The sequence below is a fragment of the Oncorhynchus gorbuscha genome, linkage group LG17 (genome assembly GCF_021184085.1).
Source record: "Oncorhynchus gorbuscha isolate QuinsamMale2020 ecotype Even-year linkage group LG17, OgorEven_v1.0, whole genome shotgun sequence".
NCBI classification, from domain to species: Eukaryota; Metazoa; Chordata; class Actinopteri; order Salmoniformes; family Salmonidae; genus Oncorhynchus; species Oncorhynchus gorbuscha.
In genome coordinates this window covers 35,062,415-35,084,862 of record NC_060189.1, presented here as the reverse complement: position 1 = coordinate 35,084,862, position 22,448 = coordinate 35,062,415, and the positions used below count along the sequence as shown (strand labels likewise).

Genomic DNA, 22,448 nt, shown 5'->3' with positions numbered 1-22,448 from the left:
GTTTTGAACGCCTGGGACTTTTACTTTGAAAAGCGCAAATCGGAAGTAATGTGAAATATCAGGAAGTAAGCTACAAGGTCCTGGCGACGAAGCTTTATAAAGTTTCCACCTTTGTTTACCTTTACTTCGACCGTTCTCGTAACTTCATTTGCTAGCTAGAATTCATAAAATACAAAATGAACATACAAGTAGAGTATGATTCATATGAGATAGAGGAGCCAAGTGATGAAGAAAGAGCTGAGGACAGGTAATTGTGGTTGCATGGTTTGACGTTAGGTAGCGTTTGGCTAGCTAGCACACTAAGAACGCAAGCGAGTCGTCCAATGCAAGCATGGTTGCTGGTGATGCTATCTACATAACGTTAGTACCCGAACAGTAACATGCAAACCTATTTCAATGTTAAGTGTTTGGGTACAGTATTGTTTCCATATTCTATAGGTTGATTCGCTTGAAGGCCCATAACGTTCAATATTAACGTTACTTGGGCACTGTGAAGTAGGGATTGGATCTGTGAAGCAGGGTTGGGGTCAATTCCATTTCAACAATTGACTGGATTTAAATGTAATTGAACCCAGTCCTGTTATAAAGAAGTATTTTATTATTAGGGCGCAAAGTTGTGAGTGTTGTTCAAACAGGATCTGACCAATGACTGTTCAATATGAAAACTGTATGACATCAAGACACTCCTAATTTGTTGCTGTATTTCCAGCTCTGAGGATGAGTTGGATGTGCTCTTGAACGGGACCCCGGATCAGAAGAGGAAGCTCATCCGAGAATACTTGACTGGGGAGAGTGAGTCCTCCAGTGGGGATGAGTTTGAGAAAGAGATGGAGGCAGAGCTCAGCACCACCATCAAGACTATGGAGTGCAAATGGGCGCCACCTGCAGCACCAGCAGGTGGGAGTTTTCTTCTAGCATCAATAGTTTTTTTGTGTCTTTTTGGCTGGCGGCCGCAGCAATGCACACTGTTGTTCTGTTGTGAATAGAGAGAACACTTCAGCTGCATTTACTGGCCGGGGGTCTGGGAGCATCTAAAGCTAATTTCCTGCATTTCTACACAATCTATGACCCTTTGGGGGTCACTTGTACTGTACATAAGAATATAATATGTTTCTAAATACTTCTGCATGAATGTGGATGCCACCAAGATTATGGATAATCCTGAATGAATCGTGAATAACGATGAGTGAGAAAGTTATAGACGCACAAATATCATGAGCATAGTGTTATATACAGACAGTGCACCATGACAGATCTATACCGTTACATTGCTATGCTGACTATGATTGGGTGGAAATAATATCTAACATTAGCCAACTTTTGGCAGCCATAACGGTACATCAACTGGAGAAAATGAGCCGAGTTTATGTACTTCCGTTGAAACGGGAAGAAACAAAGGTTACAGAACATTTCCATAAACACAACATCTGTTAGATACTGCTACCTGACAGATTGCTAGAGGCTAGAGCTGAACTGGTTGTTAGTTCATTCACTTCAGACAGAACGTCAGTCGATTCGAGATGGAACATTAGCTAATGTTACATGTCAGTTACACTACTAGCTCAGCACTGGGAATAAATAACTATTTTTCTGTTAAGTCAAAGAGCAGTTACCTTTCCAGCTCATTCAGTCAAATAAAGAGTAGCCAGTTTCTGCTCAGCTTGCTTTTACAATTCGGGGGGGGGGGGGGGCGGAGCGGAGCACAACACACACACACAGACAATAGCTGCCTCTGTTCGCGCACACTGTGGTGTCCACGCATTCCTAAATCAAACCGGCTGAAACCACCAAACAACCTACCGCGCTGAGGCCCCCCCTCATGGTCTTAAAGCACAGCACACCAATGCCTGTTTTTGTATCACAATGCAATGATAAAACTGGGAGGGACAAAAACGTTCCCAGTGAAAGTTGCGCCCCTGTCTATCAATAATATTGTACTGCTAGGGCCTCCCGTGTGGCGCAGTGGTTAAGGGCGCTGTACTGCAGCGCCACCAGAGACTCTGGGTTTGCGCCCAGGCTCTGTCGTAACCGGCCTCGACCGGGAGGTCCGTGGGGCGACGCACAATTGGCCTAGCGTCGTCCAGGTTAGGGAGGGTTTGGCCGCTAGGGAAATCCTTGTCTCATCGCGCACCAGCGACTCCTGTGGCGGGCCGGGCGCAGTGCGCGCTAACCAAGGTTGCCAGGTGCACGGTGTTTCCTCCGACACATTGGATGGCGCTGTGTTAAGAAGCAGTGCGGCTTGGTTGGGTTGTGTATCGGAGGACGCATGACTTTCAACCTTTGTCTCTCCCGAGCCCATACGGGAGTTGTAGCGATTAGACAAGATAGTAGCTACTAAACAATTGGATCCCACGAAAAAGGGGTAAAATTCACAAAAAATAATTAATTAATAATAATAATATTGTACTGCTGTACTTGTTAATAACAGTGTCCATTTGTCCATCCCAGGAGAGGCTTTGGGTACCAATGACAATGCTGCAACGCCTGGGTTACCACAGCCAGAGCTTTATGACAATGTTTATTTTGACTCTGATTCCGATGAGGAGGAAACTGCTCCAAGTAAGTGTGTAGCTAGAATTAATCTGTAAACCAAACATAGACTCTGAGGGTACAGATTAAGCCCTAACCTTTGACTTAAAAGGACAGAGTCCTATTGTTGTACAGATGATGCGATACAATTGTTTGATCCTCTTCTGCAGGCAGTTCCTCGGGTCAGAGACACAGGAAACAGCGATCCATCCCCACCAACGATGAACTGCTGTACGACCCGGATGAGGATGACCGGGATCAGGCATGGGTGGACGCCAAGAGGAGGAGGTAAGCGATGCATCCATCATACAAAGTGTTACAAAAGTATTTTTGTGTGTAATAACAGGGTGAAGTTTGAAAGAATATCCAAATATTTAAGGTCGGTTTCTCGTATACAGATTAGTAAAGCATGCTCAGTGGAGAATTTGCATTGATCGTGCTTTTTAGTCCATGAGTAGGGTTGGTTGTAGCCACATACAGTTCCTTCGGAAAGTATTCAGACCCCTTGAGTTTTCTAAATTGTGTTACGTTACAGCCTTATTCTAAAATGGAATAAATAAAACAATTTCCTCAGCAATCTACACACAATACCCCATAATGACAAAAATGAAAACAGGTTCATAGAAATTTTACCAGATTTATTCAAACCAAAAACAGAAATACCTTATTAACATAAGTATTCAGACCCTTTGCTATGAAACTCGAAATTGAACTGTTTCCATTGATTTTACTTGATGTTTCTACAACTTAATTGGAGTCCACCTGTGGAAAATTCTATTGATTGGACATGATTTGGAAAGGCACTTACCTGTTAATATAAGGTCCCACAGTTGACAATGCATGTCAGAGCAAAAACCAAGCCATGAAATCGAAGGAATTGTCTGTAGAGCTCCGAGACAGGATTGTGTTGAGGCACAGATCTGGGGAAGGGTACCAAAACATTTTGGCAGCGTTGAAGGTCCCCAAGAACTGTGTCCTCCATTGTTCTTGAATGGAAGAAGTTTGGATCCATCAAAACTCTTCCTAGAGCTGGGCAAAATGAGAAATCGTGGGAGAAGGACCTTGGTCAGGGAGGTGAGCAAGAACCTGATGGTCACTCTGACATTGCCGCTTTCCATGATGTCTGTTGTCTTTAGCTTGTGAGGTGTGGAAACACTTAGTTGCTTTAATGGATTTTGTCTAGTTGCTTTTTGTTCTATGTCTGTATGCTATAACTGCAGTTGAAAATGAGCCGGCTGGCTAAAACCGGCACTTTTACCGAAACGTTGATTAATGTGCACTGTCCCTGTAAAAATAAACTCAAACAGAGCTCTAGAGTTCCTCTGTTGAGATGGGAGAACCTTCCAGAAGGACAACCATCTCTGCAGCACTCCACCAATCAGGCCTTTATGGTAGAGTGGTCAGACGAAAGTCACTCCTCAGTAAAAGGCACATGACAGCCCTCTTAGAGTTTGCCAAAAGGCACCTAAAGACTCTCAGACCATGAGAAACAATATTCTCTTGTCTGATGAAACCAAGATTGAACTCTTTGGTCTGAATGCCAAGTGTCACGTCTGGAGGAAACCTGGCACCATCCCTACGGTGAAGCATGGGGGTGGCAGCATGCTGTGGGGATGTTTTTCAGCGGCAGGGACTGGGAGACTAGTCAAAATCGAGGAAAGTTGAACGGAGCAAAGTACAGAGAGATCCTTGATGAAAACCTGCTCCAGAGCACTCATGACCTCCGACTGAGGCAACGGTTCACCTTCCAACAGGACAACAACCCTAAGAACACAGCCAAAACAACGTAGGAGTGGCTTCGGGACAAGTCTCTGAATGTCCTTGAGTGGCCCAGCCAGAGCCTGGACTTGAACCTCATCGAACATCCCTGGACGGACCTGAAAATATCTGTGTAGCAACCTTACAGAGCTTGGGAGGATCTTCAGAGAAGAATGGGAGAAACTTCCCAAATACACTTGTGCCAAGCTTGTAGCGTCATATCCAAGAAGACTCAAAGCTATAATCGCTGCCAAAGGTACTTCAACAAAGTACTGAGTAAAGTGCTGGGTCTAAATACTTGTGTAAATGTGCATTTAATTTCATTTTTTATACATTTGCAAAAATTGATACAAAACTGTTTTTGCTTTCATTATGGGGTATTGTGTGTAGATTGGTGAAAAAAATCAGTTTAATCAATTTTAGAATGTCTAACCTAACAAAATGTGGACAAAGTCAAGGGGTCTGAATACTGAATGCACTGTATGTCAATTATGTTCCCCTATTGCCTATTTGATCAGGTACAACGAAAAGAGAAGATTGCAATCTTCACGAAACAGAAGAGGGCAATCCCAGGGGCTTCCAAGTAGCGATGCTGTCCTTAACTGCCCAGCATGCATGACCACGCTGTGCCTCGATTGTCAAAGGTAGGAAATAGAGTTTATTTGGCTGTGAATATCATCTTGAACTGAACTCACAGCATTTTACACAGCCAAACATTACACCCACTACAATCGTAAAGGTTGAACAATTCTGGAAAAGGATTTGTGTCAATTGACCACTTGTTTGTTTTTGTCTACAGGCATGACAAATACAGGACCCAATACAGAGCCATGTTTGTCATGAATTGTACAGTAAACAAAGAGGAGATTTTACGGTACAAAACGCTCAATGAGAAGAATTTGAGGAGCAGAAAGAGGAGGAAAGGGCGTCAACCAGAGCCAACAGCGTCAACCACAATGGAAGCCACAGATTCAGGAGCAGTGTTGGGGATGGGCGGAGAGGAGATCTACCATCCTGTTCAGTGTACGGAGTGCTCCACTGAGGTGGCAGTGCTCGATAAGGACGAGGTCTACCACTTTTTTAACATCCTCGCCAGCCACTGCTGAAGATGCACTGTTGCGATATCCCTGATAAGACTTTTGGTGTCTGAATGTACATCTTTTTATGGTATTAGACAGGGGTGTAAAGATCATGTAAAGATTTGATGTACAAGCATTGGCCTCCAACATTTTATTAAGTTTGCCCCTATGGTATTTATTCTGTTTTTTATAGGTAGAACCAAAGATTTGTATATCTTCACACTGTACTGTCTTTGGTTAGGGTATGGACGTCCCAAGGATTCCGGATCGCAATAACCGTTTGTAAATCTGATTAGAGTCGGGACAGGAAGTGGAAACCGCCCTTTGCGCGTCGCCTTTTCATGTGATTCGAGATTGGTTGAGAAAGAAAGCCGTTAAACATCACTGGGGGGATTAATCTGCACCGGTTGACGGTTGATTGCATTCGTTTTGGAACCGGGCTGCCTCCTGGATGTGAGCTAGGTGCCCTGTTCGAAGCCCACAGGGATATTTGGCTCAAAACAAAAGGGATGTAATTGGCATGTTGAGGATAGAGTCGATTCTGTGATTTCACATGCAAAAGTGATTGCTTTTGATAAACGCTTTATCTACCAAGAAATAATCGGCAATCACAAAAAAGACAGAATAAATACAACTTCAAGTTATGGCGTTTTGAAGTTATCTGGAAGAAAATATCCTGGTTGTGTTACCAGTATATTCTCGTAAAGGCTTTATACATGTTGAAGCCTTGGGTGAGAACCATCTTCAGTATCCTTTTTGGTTCCAGAATAGTTTGAAAATAACTAGGTTACTAGGTATTTTAGCCAGATAGATAACTAACTACAACCCCTTGCCTTGTAATTTCGAATAGTTAGCAAATAGCCTATTTGTTGGTTAATATTTTATTGCTGAACAGTAGACTATGAAACGATAACAGTAGGCTATAGCTACTAGCTTAGGTGGTCAGTGTAGCCTACTGTTGGTGCATTTAAGACAACTCGGTAATATCCGACATAAAAACTCGTAGAAAGATGAGGCCAGGGTTTTCCACTTGGTCAAATCCCGATGTCAGTGATCAGGTTGTAAAGGGGCAGCTCTAGAAAGATGGCAAGTTGGATGACCTTTCCAAAAATTTTTTTCAGTCGTAGCTCGTTTTTTCCGAGTTCCCAGTTGTTTTGAATGCTGCATCTGTCTCACCTGCAGGCATAAACGTGTGCATGCGCAACTATTGAGAATTTTAGAACTCCGATCTCATGGATTTCAAAGATTATTGCAGTCATTGGTGTAGACTGATTTGATATGTTAGGCTACTCAAGTAAGTTGGAAACTGTTCAAAAAGAGGTGAGGAAGATATGACTATCAAATTAGGCTACTGTTGATCACAACACTGAACAATTATGACTGAAGAATGATTTTATCCCTTTCATAGGCCTGGTAAGCAGTGGTGTCTTTTTTTTCTTTTCTTTTTTAGCATTGGTGTGTATTCATGGATGCCAAGGGAAGCCAGGCTCCCCCCAAAAATGTACCAATAAAAATTCAAAACATAAAACAATTTATCTTTCATAATGTTCATAATCTTTCATAATGTGTTTCATAATTTTCCTTTAATTCCTGAGGCTGAATGTATCTCACAGGAGAAAACATCAGCGCGTGCGAAACAGCGCCCCTCTGTATCTGTAGGCCATCTATCTGATGCTGTCTGACATTGTTGCCACCCGTAGCATTGAAGGCAAGCAAAGCCAGTGAGCATCTGGCCTCCCTTGATTAAAAAATATTTTTAAAAGTATAACAAATTTGCCAACCAGCATTGAGTTGAACTGAGCGAGCTCAACTGTGAATGGTCCTGGCGCACCAAAAAAAGGGAAGCCACCTTGGATTTTGGCGTCAATCCTATCAAATCCCCTTGAGAGGATATGTCATTGACAGAAAAACTCTTGTTGTGTTGTCCTCCGGTGGCTAGCTAGCCAGCTAGCTAAATTAGCCATGGATGGAGATAAGGATTTGGAATTGTGGTTTCACTTAATCATGCGTACTGGCCAATAATTATAACTGCGATTCTGATCCAACCATTCATTCATACATTGTTGTGCACCTGGCCTGAGAGGATGGAAGTTCAATATGTAGCTAGATGTAAAAGGCTAATGTTAACTAGCTAACGGTGTCAGAGAGACTATAGTAGATGGTTGCTGTCAAAAAGTGAGTGAGTTGTTCCTGTGTCCTGTATTTGGACTGTTTATTACATCTTGTCTGGATGTTCTCACGACATTTAGTGTGTGCTTATGTAACTTGATAGTGCAGCTGTTTCTTTGAAGTAAAGCACATGTTTGAAAGAAAAAGTAATGGCTTGGTGATTGATGTGTAGTGACCTTGTTGAACTTAAAAGACAGTTGGGAATTGTTGTAGTGAATTTACGGCGCTGCTGTGTAGTGATCTTGTGACCCCTTGTAGAATGAACAGGAAAAAGTCATTTCCCGGTAGGTCTGCCTGAGTTATAAGTAAGTCTTCGACTTGTCCTGTGAACACTATGACAGAGAAGAAGCCTCAAGAGAGATAAACCACAGAAAACAGGTGTATTGTGTCCTTCATGTCTGGGCCACAATAACAAAACTATTAATGACATTCTTTGTGATGCACCTGGTTGTTTTAATGGTGTGATTGATATGAGTGAAGGCAATATTGATCTCTTCAGTAGTGTATAGTCCAGAGTTACAGTTTTAGGTTGTTCTGAATTAAATAGCGCATATGCCACCAAATCTGTTAGTTCGTATGTATTTTCAAATGCTTGCACTACTCTGTGCCTGTCTTTAGCTTCAGGTGGCAAGATTAGTGCTTGATATGATTCAACGAGTGCAACAATTTTTCTACCATCGTGAACATTTACGAAGATGGTCCCTTCTGTCATCATGACAAAACTTGGGTTTAAAGGCAAGAAGGTTGATCTGACACCAAAAATAGAACATTCGAAGCCTAGGAGACCATAGAGAGCCTGCATGGAAGAGACGATGTCTGATGTCCTCACCGCTTGAAGACAGGGATTTGGAGACTGATGGGGTTGGTGTCCATAGAAATAGACAAACCAGACACACAACATAGAATGCCCACCCAGCTCACGTCCTGACCAACACTAAAACAAGAAAAACACATACGAACGATGGACAGAACGTGACAGAACCCCCCCCCCCCAAGGTGCGGACTCCGAACGCACAACCTAAACCTATAGGGGAGGGTCTGGGTGGGCATCTCTCCGCGGTGGCGGCTCTGGCGCTGGACGTGGACCCCACTCCATAATTGTCTTAGTCCACCTCAGTGTCCCTTGAGTGGCGACCCTCGCCGCTAACCTTGGCCTGGACTGAGGTAGCTCGGGACCGAGGGGAAGCTCAGGACCGAGGGGAAGCTCGGGACCGAGGGGAAGCTCGGGAGTGAGGGGAAGCTCAGGCAGGTTGATGGATCTACCAGATCCTGGCTGGCTGGTGGTTCCGGCAGATCCTGGCTGACTGGCAGATCCTGGCTGACTGGCGGATCCTGGCTGACTAGCGGATCTGGCAGATCCTGGCTGACTGGCACTTTTGGCGGATCCTGGCTGACTGGTGGATCCTGGCAGGATCCTGGCTGAATGGCGGATCTAACATCCTGGCCGACTGGCGGATCCTGGCCGACTGGTGGATCCTGGCCCGACTGGCGGATCCTGGCCCGACTGGCAGTTCTGGCGGATCCTGGCAGACTGGCGGATCCTGGCTGACTGGCAGTTCTGGCAGATCCTGGCTGACTGGTAGTTCTGGCGATCCTGGCAGACTCGGCGGATTCTGGCAGACTGGCGGATCCTGGCAGACTGGCGGATCCTGGCAGACTGGCGGATCCTGGCTGAATGGCGGATCTAACTGATCCTGGCAGACTGGCAGATCCTGGCCTAATGGCGGATCCTGGCAGACTGGCGGATCCTGGCTGACTGGCGGATCCTGGCTGACTGGCGGATCTAACTGATCCTGGCTGACTGGCGGATCCTGGCTGACTGGTGGATCTAACTGATCCTGGCAGACTGGCGGATCCTGGCCGACTGGCAGATCCTGGCCGACTGGCAGATCCTGGCAGACTGGCGGATCCTGGCAGACTGGCGGATCCTGGCTGACTGGCGGATCCTGGCTGACTGGCGGATCCTGGCTGACTGGCGGATCCTGGCTGACTGGCGGATCCTGGCTGACTGGCAGATCCTGGCTGACTGGCAGATCCTGGCAGACTGGCAGATCCTGGCAGAATGGCGGATCTAACTGATACTGGCGGATCCTGGTTGACTGGCGGCGCTGGGCAGACTGGCGGCACTGGCGACGCTGGACAGACTGGCGGCGCTGGGCAGACTGGCGGCACTGGCGGCGCTGGGCAGACTGGTAGCTCAGACGGCGCAGGGCAGACGGGTAGCTCAGACGGCGCCGGACAGGCGGATAGCTCAGACGGCGCCGGACAGGCGGGAGACTCTGGCTGCGCTGGAGAGGAGGAAGGCTCCGGCAGCTCTGGACAGGCGGGACGCACTGTAGGCCTGATGCGTGGTGCTGGCACTGGTATGCTGTGCATACTATGCCAAACCAACAGCTTTCTTTCTACTCTGTCCAATACATCCTCCACACTCTCAGACTCAGCACTCTGCTTCGCCGACAGCTCCAATTCCATCCATGGCTCTGCCCAGGGTCCTTTTCCGTCAAGGATCTCCCTCCAAGTCCATTTATCCAAAGAGTGCAGCATCTCCCACTGCTGCTGCTGCTGCTCCTGTTGCTGCTGCCTCTGTTCCTTCTTCTGCTGCTGCTTTTGCCGTTGCCCGTTACCACGCCGCTTGGTCCTTGGTTGGTGGGTGATTCTGTCAGGGTTTTCCTGTGGTGAAGTAGAGGGACCAAAACGCAGCGTGGTTATATTGACTCATGTTTAATAAACACGGATAAACATGAACACTACAAAAACAATAAACTTGGAAACCAAAAACAGCCCTATCTAGTGCAAGAGACAGGAACAATCACCCACAAAACCCAACACAAAACAGGCTACCTAAATATGGTTCCCAATCAGAGACAATGACTAACACCTGCCTCTGATTGAGAACCATATCAGGCCAAACATAGAAATAGACAAACCAGACACACAACATAGAATGCCCACCCAGCTCACGTCCTGACCAACACTAAAACAAGAAAAACACATACGAACGATGGACAGAACGTGACAGAACGCGTCTCCTTCCTGAGCGGTATGACGGCTGTGTGGTCCCATGGTTTTAATACTTGAGTACTATTGTTTGTATAGATGAACGTGGTACCTGCAGGCATTTGGAAATTGCTCCCAAGGATGAATCAGACTTGTGGAGGTCGACAATTGTTTTTCTGAGGTCTTGGCTGATTTCTTTTGATTTTCCTGTGATTCTCTCAACCTATGACATGACATTGACCCCTGAGTGTTGAACTTTTGCCCACTCTATAGCCACCCTGCTGGTCGGAACATCTTGAATAACAATAAGGGGCACATGCACTCTTAAAGGAGCTGACCGTGAGCTGACCGACTTCTCTGTACAGCAGCCCCAGACAATCATGTACAGTAGCTCCAATTTACACGAATGGGTATACAGGGCAGTGATGATTTTTTCACATTGTGTACAAGCATGTATTTCAAATCAAATGTTATTGGTCACATACGAGTTCAGCAGATGTTATTGTGTGTATAGCGAATTAAGAACATTTGATTTGGAATTAAGAAAATATAAATATTTGGACGAGCAATGTCAGAGCTGCATAGACTAAGATACCATGAGAGGAGTAATGCAAAATATGTAAACATTATTAAAGTGGACAGTGATTTCAAGTCTATGTATATAGGGTAGCAGCCTCTAATGTGCTAGTGGTGGCTAATTAACAGTCTGATGGCCTTGAGATAGAAGCTGTTTTTCAGTCTCTCGGTCCCATATTTGATGCACCTGTACTGAATTTGCCTTCTGGATGATAGGGGGGAGAACAGGCAGTGGCTTGGGTGGTTGTTGTCCTTGATGATCTTTTTGGCCTTCCTGTGACATCAGGTGCTGTAGGTGTCCTGGAGGGCAGGTAGTTTGCCCCCGGTGATGTGTTTGGCAGAACGCACCACCCTCTGGAGAGCCCTGTGGTTGAGGTCGGTGCAGTTTCCGTTACAGGCGGTGGGTGATACATCCCAACAGGATGCTCTCAATTGTGCATCTGTAAAAGTTTGTGAGTGTTTTAGGTGCCAAGCCAAATTTCTAATAAATGACTTAAATGTAAATGTAAATGTAAATGTTGTGTCGTCTGCAAACTTGATGATTGAGTTGGAGGCGTGCATGACCATGCAGTCACAGGTGAAAAGTGGGTACAGGAAGGGGCTGAGCACGCATCCTTGTGGGGCCCCAGTGTTGAGGATCAACAAAGTGGAGGTGTTGTTTCCTATCTTCACCACCTAGAGGCGGTCCGTCAGGAGGTCCAGGACCCATGTGCACAGGGGGGGGTTCAGACCCAGGTGGGAATCAGACCCAGGGCAGGGTTCAGACCCAGGGTGCGGTTCAGACCCAGGGCAGGGTTCAGACCCAGGGTGCGATTCAGACCCAGGGTGGGGTTCAGACCCAGGGCCTCAAGCTTAATGATGAGCTTGGAGGGTAATATGGTGTTGAATGCTGAGCTATAGTCAATGAACAGCATTCTGACATAGATATTCCTCTTGTCCAGATGGGATAGGGCACAGTCTGTCTGTGGAAAGCAAATTGAAATGGGTCTAGGGTGTCAGGTAAGGTAGAGGTGATATGATCCTCAACTAGCCTCTCAATGCACTTCATGATGACAGACGTGAGTGCTACTGGGCGATAGTCATTTAGTTCAGTTATCTTAGCTTTTTTGGGTACAGGAACAATCCTGGACATCTTGAAGCAAGTGGGGACGGCAGACTGGGATAGGGAGAGATTGAATATGTCCGCAAACACACCAGCCAGCTGGTCTGCGCATGCACCAGGTGTTTGATGTATTTGATACCATTCCACTCTTTCCACTCCAGATATTACCATGAGCCCATCCTCCCCAATTAAGGGGCCACCAACCTCCTGTGGTGTTGACTGATGGGGTGTGTCTTGTCTGTTTAATGAACAAAATAACCAACTATTGATTTCATTTGGAGCAGCAGAAACCCTCACCGAGCAAGCAACATCTGCTTCTATGGGCACAAGCACTGTTCATGACAAATTGTTCACACCCCTCTTATTGGTGGAGAGAATTTAGCAGGCTTAAAGCTTATTTCCTGCAATTCTAAACATTTTACCATGGGCTGCAAAGAAAGTTTTGCAGTTTTAAAGCAAATTTTCATCTAATGTGTATTCATGTGATATTTGAATGACAAAAAAATTACAGCAATATCTATGGGCCAAAAAATCCCCCAAAACATATGGCTCAAACATATTTGTTTACCTTTTAGTGTGTGTAATTTACTGTATTTATAGGCTACTTGGGATGTCACTTTTTAACAGGAACATTTAAAAAATGACTGAAGGACGTTTCAAATGTTTATAAAACTGTATCCCGTCCGAGGTGTATTTGGGTTTTAGACAAAGCATTTGGCCAGCGTCGGAGCATGGGCAAAATCCCCTCGGGAGGCAGACTGCTTCATGAATAGACGGTATAATGTTTAATAACATTTACCTTCTATTTGAATGTGCTAAACCGTAGCCTGCTTGCCCTATTCATTCCATAGGATTAGCCTATAATAGTTATAAGTATTGGTCAGTTTCCTTTACTTGTCTCTCAGACTCCATCCTGATATCTGTGGCAGGGATGGCGGTGAACGCGGGTTCCGTACGTGTTCATGCCTCAGCACATCATGGCTATACTACATTACTTTGAGATGGTTCAATGACACAAGCCGTACCCACGCCTGAGTGCGCCTGTGACTGCTGTCCCCATGGAATTATAATGAATGATCATTCCAATTCTATGGATGTCATGTGGACCTGGAGGACAGACCGAGAGAGAGAGAGAGGATCTCATTCCCTGGCACTATTTATTCTGTGCTGGTCATCATGAACAGTGTTCTTGGACAGAAGGGGGTGAGGGGAGTACAGTGCAGTGGCACATCCGATGTTCTAGGACATGAAACCATTGTTGTCTTCTGATTCGCCATGCGGGTTTGCCCAGCAAATGTAACATTTTTTTTCCTATTGCACAGATATCCTTATTATTAACTGTACCTTTTTATAAATCTATTCTCTCCTGAAATTGTGCCACAGGTGGCATATTTTCTCACGTATGTGTATATAAGATTGTATGAGATTGTATACATATCTGTAGAGTTTTCGAGTTGATATGTTGGGTAGCGAAAATGTTATATTTGTTTTGCAAATGAGCAGTCTCAGACTGGAAAACCACATTTTGGGAGCACTACTGAAGTTTACTGTGATATTATCTTCCCTGTAATATATGTAACAAAAATGACCAAATGTCTGTGTTCTAAATCTCATAAACAATTTTTTTTTTAACGTTAATGTTTCAGAAGTGTCATTTCGGCGGACACATTCTCTAAAATAAATCTGTATTTAGTGTGGGGAATTTTTGTTTAGTCATTTCCTGTACATCTAGAAAAGTCTGGAGTATGAAATTAGTGAAGTTAGGAGAATGAATACAGTTCATGGCATTCATTCACGATTCCATTGAGCATTTACCTGTGGCTCTGTCATTTGGTTTATGCGAAAGATAATTCCTCATAAATGATTTGAAGGCAATGAGATAACAGTATTTAGTTTCTGTCTTCAATGCCTACAGCATATTGTGTTGTCCACTCAGCCATCAATCAAAAGGTTGGTGGGAGTGGCTATAATAATGAATAACCAATAACCACATTCAACACTGACACAGGCTCCAAATGAAAATAGCAGCTGGTTACTTTTTAAACTTGGGGGATGAGGATGTTCTCACGTACACACTCTGCACGGTACATGGAGTTTGTACTATAACTCTCAGGTCTAGTGTAAATAGAGTGCTCAGCCCGCCAGTGTTGCAATTAGAATTAAGCTCCCTCTGAGCTAAAGCAGCAGTTCAGCTGTTGGCGAGGGAGGGACAGGGAGGGAGGCTGATGTAAATCAAAAACCTGTTCACCCTTCACATTACATCCCTGTCTTGGGTCGTGTAAGGTCATGTTCAGTAGGCAGAAGAAACCCATTTTTTAACACAGTTACTGTTATTGAATGGAACACAGTTTTTGTTGCCAAACGTTTTGCCACGGGGTGTCCTACTGAACACAACCCTGTTCTGTTGCTTCTCAGCAGAATCCATACCTACACGCTTCACTGACACAACTGTTGGCCAGAGCCTTCAAATGTGACTGTAACCTGTAAGGTTGTGCTGGGACTTTCTTAGTCATGCACATTAGGCCAACCTGGACTCAGGGGTAAACATAACATAGTAAATGTAAATCTGTGAAATGCAAATTAGTATGATATGTTACATATTAATTTGTGGATGTCCATCATCCATTTTGTGTTACAAATTTGCATGATATATACATTTTTAGGCAAGTCTGTAGGCAAGTCAGTTAAGAACAAATTCTTATTTACAATGACAGCCTATACCAGCAAACCCAGACAACACTGAGCCAATTGTGCACTGCCCAATTGGACTCCCAATCACAGCTGGCTGTGATACAATCTGGATTTGTACCAGGGTGTCTGTAATGACACCTCTAGCACTGAGATGCAGTGCTTTAGACCGCTGCGCCACCCGGGAGCCCAACATATGATTCCGGTGAAAGAAATTGCCCCCCTATGGAAATCAAATGCCTGTGTTATGAGTGTACTGATACAAGTAGGACACGTGACATCCCTGCAACATTTGATACCGGAATTGTGCCTGGTCATCACATCACCACAGCCACAAAATAATAAACTCTGCCATTTTCTACAATTTAAACCCGAGCCCTACACATGCCCACAACATTCAGTCCCTATCCTATCCAGACCCGATTGCTTCTGCCCAAATTAAAGCCCAGCCCTGCCCGAAACCACTTCCTCCACTAGTAAATCCATAAATTGCTCCTCTGTCAGTCACTCACTCCCTGTGTGCAGGGAGCTCGCTCTGCATGCACTCTGGTCATGGCAGCTCTGAATTGGTGAGTATTCATATCAATGGCTCTGCTTGGGCTGCTCTGCTCAATGAAAAGGCATGAGAAAGCAGTGAGCTGTTACACGTTTCATCACTCTAAACTCCAACAAACTTGTGCTGAGTGCACAAACTGTGAAACAATCTCTCCTGTTTTATATTTGACGAGGTTGAAGCACTTCTGACACCATGTTATGATCATAGACAGATATGGCTGAGCTGCGCAGCAGAGCACAAGTAAATGGCTCAGCTTCAAAATATTAGTGATCAATAAGCCCTACCCGTACCTAGATACCTAAGCCCTACCCGTAACCTAGTTATTGGTGAAACAACAGGCTCTACTCGGCCCTAACCCAATGTACGTCGGGCCTTCAAAGCTCTAAGCTGCCCTAACATTAGCTAGAATGATCCCACCTGATCTTGCCTCCTCCCGACAGACTTTCATTTTTGAAGACATTTATTTTCATTGTCAAAGCGACTACTGGGGTATCTGGTCAATATAATGGATAATCTATGATGCATTATCAACCAGACTTTAGCCATTACCAGGAGCCTGTCCTCTCCAATTAAAGTGCCACCAACCTCCTGTGGTGAGTTCAGATCCCAGGTGTGGTTGTGTCCCAAGTGTGCTAACCACTGTGGAGGTCAATTTCATTTAAATTCTAGTCAATTCAGAAAGTAAACCAAATTCCACTTCGTAATTGTCCGGTATTCAAAAGTATTGAAAATGAATTGAATTAGAATTGGAATTTCTTTGTACTTCCTGAATATGGTTCGTTGTTGTATATTTGCTGACAAAATACAGTTCAGCTCTAGAAACATATTAAAAGTTGTTTCCACTATTTTCAACGCAACTCAATAGCCGGTAACTTGCTATAAAATAATAAGCACATCTCAAGTATCCTATAATTTTAAATGGAATGAGGCATGCAAAGTTCATTTGCAGGACTGGCCAAAAAGTAGCCTACCCAAGTGCATGGCGATTTACAGTAAATATATAGCAAAACACTAATACAGTATCCCATTAATGTAGATACCAAGTCCCAAAACTCGCAACATGTAGGGAGACGAGTACTCTCTCCCAATAAGACACCTAAGTCCAAGCCAAATATCGTAGTCTTCGTGTTCTTGAAAAGTGTTTAAATTGCATGACACGTTCTTCCTTCAGGCGAGTTGAAAAGTAAAGAATTTAGGAAATGAATGAGAGCCCTGGTATTATAGCCAGGAAGGCAAGGCTTCTGAGGGTGGACTCGGCATACATTGGCCGGTTGGATGTGATTTCAGTTTTCTTCAAGTGAATATGATTATTCGTTGACTCCCCATAGTATGTTATATCGATTGACTGACTGAAAAGGAACCTATTCCCTACAAGGGCAACGGGTTGAAGCACTTCTGACACCATGTTATGATCATAGATGAAAATAATCTATTATTTTCATCTATTCATATTTGATTAAATTGACCTGCTCTGTCTTTGGTCTCATATGGATAGTTCAATAGTAATAATTAATAATATGCCTAATAATACATGCATTACTATTATTTATTTTTTAATGGGAATGGGAACAGTCGAATGATTTATATACATAATTGAAACAGTCAGAGTTTGTCTATCACGTTGACATGAGCCAGACTCCAAAATCTGGGCTGTCAGGCTCACTTGGGCCAGCAATGTTTCATAACAATTCTTTGAAGGTCTAGAGTTGGAAAATGTGTGACAGCAGTGCAGCAATGGTACATTTCTGTGTGTTGTCACTCTTTCTTCCCAACCTCCAATTCATATTTCCCTATGACAAACAGTGTCCATATACAACAAGTTCTTGCTCCCTTATACCCTTTAATCATATATCAATCGAAAGCTTAGATTCACAGCTATCCATCAGACACATTTTCGGGAATGTTCAGGTCAACAGAACTTTGACCTGTGACCTCTAGGGTATATATCAGAATGACCTGTATGAATGGCTTTAAAAAGGAAACCCTGAAGCTTTTTAAGCTTTGTTTGACAAGTGGTTCTAAAAGGTCATGACATTCCCTTTCAAATGACATATAATATAACCAACTTTGAAAGAACCAGCACTATTATAAAAACAATCGCCCGTATTGTGCCATTGACATTATAATGTTGGGAGCTTAGCCATGGGGCAGTTATGATTTGGGATTGTAACTAAGAGGCACCAAATTGCACACCTAGTCAGAGCAGGGTTTTATGTGTAGATACATATATGCCCATATATGGTCTCCATATATCCATATGCCCATATATGGTCTCCATATTGGGCAATTTCGCATGGCTAATACAGTATGAAATACATTGTAGTAGAAATGGGTGATATGGACAAAAATGCATATTGCGATAAATTGACCCATTTTATTGTGATAAAGATAAATCAGCAACAAATTACAATAAATTATTTTACTGGTTTTTGACCCACTGACACCGCCCCTGGTTAGAGGGGGAATAAAGCAGTCCATAAAAGTTGGAAAGGTAGTGGTTTTTGGGCATGCACACCATCCCACAAGTCCAGAGATATAAATGAGATCAGTTGTTGATGGGCAGAGACAGAGATGTTGCTCTCTGCCACTGCCTGAGGGAGACTACAAGTATTGGGTGACCTGTATAGTCAAGAGGTTTGGCAGATGTCCGGCAGGTCACGCAGGTCAGAGAGAGTTTGAGAGACAGGTTTATGGTCGTGGGTGATGGGAGGAGTGTGCAGCTCAGGGTTATGGTCATATTGCGATAAATGTAACTATTTTGCTCGATAGCAACAAAAAAAATGAATGGACCATCTTACATTAGCGGCAGGGCTCTAGACACATTTCCTCCAGTGCCAAGTAAGACAACTGAGATGGTAGCCTATGATTCAAAAAAGTAAGTGATTTAATCTACTGTATCATATCCAGGAAAGGTATGGTTGATATTTTGATGTGCAATCTGTCAAAATAGGATCCAGAATTATCAGATGTATTTGTGACTCTTTCAGAGAATTTGCAGGCACCTTTATGCATATTGGCCTATAGGCTATTCACCACCCGAGGAAGTGGAAACTCAAAACATTTAGCTAGATTGCTAACTCCAAAGATGATATTGTTGCTAGATAGCCATGTAGGCTAATTTGTAAATGTTTCAGTAAATGTAAGCTAATGTCCTACACAAACATTCCAGTGATGGGCCTAGGCTACAACTACTCCGGTTGTAAAGTGGTGCCATGAACTCAATATTAAGAGGTGAGAAATACATTATATATAGTTGAAGTCGGAGGTTTACATAAACCTTAACCAAATACATTTAAACTCAGTTTTTCACAGTTCCTGACATTTAATCCTAGTAAAAAATCCCTGTCTTAGGTCAGTTAGGATCACCACTTTATTTTAAGAATTTTAAATGTCAGAATAATAGTAGAGAGAATGACTTATTTCAGCTTTTCTTTCTTTCATCACAGTCCCAGTGGGTCAGATGTTTACAGACACTCAATTAGTATTTGGTAGCATTGCCTTTAAATTGTTTAACTTGGGTCAAATGTTTCAGGTAGCCTTCCACAAGCTTCCCACAATAAGTTGGGTGAATTTTGGCCCATTCCTCCTGACAGAGCTGGTGTAACTGAGTCAGGTTTGTGGGCCTCCTTGCTCGTACACACTTTTCAGTTCTGCCCACAAATTTTCTATAGGATTGAGGTCAGGTCTTATTGATGGCCAGTCCAATACCTTGACTTTTAAGCCAGTTTGCCACAACTTTGGAAGTATGCTTGGGCCATTGTCCATTTGGAAGACTCATTTGCAACCAAGCTTTAACTTCCTGACTGATGTCTTGGGATGTTGCTTTAATATATCCACATCATTTTCTTTCCCCATGATGACATCTATTTTGTGAAGTGCACCAGTCCCTCTTGCAGCAAAGCACCCCCACAACATGATGCTGCAACCCCAGTGCTTCACGGTTCGGATGGTGTTCTTCAGCATGCAAGCCTCCCCCTTTTTCCTCCAAACGATGGTCATTATGGCCAAATAGTTCTATTTTTTTTTCATCAGACCAGAGGACATTTCTCTAAAAAAGTATGATAATTGTCCCCATGTGCAGTTGCAAACCGTAGTCTGGCTTTTTAACAGTGGTTTTGGAGCAGTGGCTTCTTCCTTGCTGAGTGGCCTTTCAGGTTATGTCGATATAGGACTCGTTTTACTGTGGATATAGATACTTTTGTACCCGTTTCCTCCAGCATCTTCACAAGGTCCTTTGCTGTTGTTCTGGGATTTATTTGCACTTTTCGACACCAAAGTACATTAATCTCTAGGAGACATAACGCATCTCCTTCCTGAGCGGTATGACGCCTGTGTGGTCCCATGGTGTTTATACTTGCGTACTATTGTTTGTACAGATGAACATGGTACCTTCAGCTATTTGGAAATTGCTCCCAAGGATGAACCAGACTTGTGGAGGTCTACAAAAAAAATCTGAGGTCTTAGCCGATTTCTTTAGATTTTCCCATGATGTCAATAAAGAGGCACTGAGTTTGAAGGTAGACCTTGAAATACATCCGCAGGTACACCTCCAAATGACTAAAATTATGTCAATTAGCCTATCAGAAGCTTCTAAAGCCATGACATAATTTTCTGGAATTTTCCAAGCTGTTTAAAAGCACAGTCAACTTAGTGCATGTAAACTTTTGACCCACTGGAATTGTGATACAGTGAATTATAAGTGAAATAATTTGTCTGTAAACAATTGTTGGAAAAATTACTTGTGTCATGCACAAAGTAGATGTCCTAACCAACTTACCAAAACTATAGTTTGTTAACAAGAAATGTGTGAAGTGGTTGAAAAACGTGTTTTAATGACTCCAACCTAAGTGTATGTTAAACTTCCGACTTCAACTGTATCCACTTAAAGCTGTGACTCTCCTCTCTGTAACTAGAACGACAGTATTTGCTTTTAAAACTGTATTTTTCCCTCAATAGCATTTTGAGCAATGGTCATGCTTGTGCTTCTCAGAATGCATCTCTCCCTCCTCCTTGCGCACAGTGGGGAGAGAGAGAGTGTGTCAGTAGCAGTTAGCGAAACAGGGACAGGCAGACACTTTCATAGCAGGAATCAGCATAATGCATAGGCTGTTACTGTTGACCAAATAATGATTTTAGAACAATCTCCAGGAACAAAAGGGACCAAATCATTCGGAAATTACCAACATAAGCAAAATGCCTCGGTTAGAGGAAGGCAATGTTGTAGTCAGTAATTTTTGGTTTATCATCCCAGCTCTAAATTGTAGTATGCCCCAAAATATCTTGAAACGTTCATAGTAATGTAGAATACACATCCACATGAGCCAGATATATACAGGTGTTAAATTATCACCAAATTGTGGTAAGAATGTGCCAAAAAAAGCAGTCATTTTTTTTCTGATTTCTAAAGATGTATGATCAATAATTGCAATATTAATCTTCAAACATGTCAAATGGACAGGTGAATAGTCATGGATGTGAGCCGATTAAAATTATATATAATGTTATCCTAATAGCTGTTTTCATTATGAGGACTATAAACTTGCCCGTAGCCTACATTCCATTACAATGTGAAATTGTCCAATAAGACCCCATTGAGTTGTTTGGTGGCCATATTGGAAAAAGTCTTCTGTGGGGTTAATGTGTGAATTCTGTTATGGCCCTGTATCTACAAATCTTTTTAAAACCCTGTTCTAGCTGTGTGTGTGCAAATTGGTGCCTCTATCACCAAAGTTACAATCCAAAAACATAGCTGCCCCATTACATGGAATTCTATGGCTAAACTTCCAACATTCTAATGTCAAGGCAAAACATTTGAGAGATTTAAACAATGTTTGTAGCTGGTGCTTTCAAAGTTGGTTATATTAAATATCATTTGAAAGCTAATTTAATTACCTTTTAGAACCACTTGTCAAACAAAGTTTAAAATGTATCAGGGTGTCTGTTTTAAAGCAATTAATACAGATTATTCTGATATGTAGCCTACCCTAGAGGTCAGAATTCTGTTGACCTGAACATTCTGAAAATGTGTCTAATGGATAGCTGTGAATCTAAGCTTTCCAATGATATATGATTAAAGGGTATAAGTAAGCAATAACTTGTTGTATACTGATATTGTTTGTCATATAACATTTTATGGATGGAGGGATGAAAGAAGAGTTATACACAGAAAGTTACTATTGCTGCACTGCTATCACACATTTTCCAACTCTAGGGTCATAAACATTTAAATAAGTTACCATGAGACATCGTCCACCCGAGTGAGCCCATCCGACCCCCCTGGCTCATGATCTATGGTCATGTTAATTTAACTTCTGTAGCACAGCTCGAACAATCAGTCAGATGTTTCACAGGATGTATAAATCTGAAGCATCCTCTTGGCGTTTCTACCCACTACCATATATGGTGATGAGAGGAAGCCCAACATTTGCACTCAATATATTTTCCTGTTCCCAAAACTAGAATCTATTAGGAACAGGACAAAGTTTTGTAGACTTTACCCTTTGACAAAGTTTTTTTTAAAATGCGTTGTTTAAAAGGAGTACAAGGGCGAATTGAGTTATTGCACGCACTTCACAGAGTAGGCGTTGCCTAACGGAAATATGCAAATTGCAATTAGAACTCGCCAATAGGATCTCGCTAGCTCGTGCATGGCTCTGCCGACTATGATTTAATTTGTTCCTCTTGGAAGCTACAGGCTGTGGTCTATCTTGGATTAGTTAGAAAAATCTTTGTCTGCGGAGAGAAAGTGCAGCGATCAAGCGGCTTCGAGGGCTACATGCGCCTGGTGGAATCGTCAATGGCGGCATCACACTTTCACAGAAATAAACATGTATTATTTGTAAAGTAAATTGCATAGGCCAATTAGCCCCAAAATACTTATAAATATCTGTATTTTATCATCCCTAACGAAAACGACAAATTGAAAGCGTGAACTATGCAGAAAGTTATTTCAATTAATGAAAGTCCTTGCCTCCGCCCCTTTAGTGCTACAACA

General features: G+C 43.1%; 1 protein-coding gene across 1 annotated transcript; it reads left to right on the top strand.

Annotated features, from left to right (window-relative positions):
- The first annotated feature begins 48 nt into the window (after positions 1 to 48).
- On the top strand, positions 49 to 6,477 carry LOC124001526 (E2F-associated phosphoprotein-like). The gene is made up of 6 exons (XM_046308365.1): positions 49 to 247; positions 710 to 897; positions 2,449 to 2,559; positions 2,700 to 2,817; positions 4,806 to 4,931; positions 5,087 to 6,477. The coding sequence occupies exons 1-6, from the start codon at positions 177 to 179 to the stop codon at positions 5,391 to 5,393; spliced, it is 921 nt and encodes a 306-aa protein (XP_046164321.1). The 5' UTR covers positions 49 to 176; the 3' UTR covers positions 5,394 to 6,477.
- The last annotated feature ends 15,971 nt before the right edge of the window (positions 6,478 to 22,448 follow it).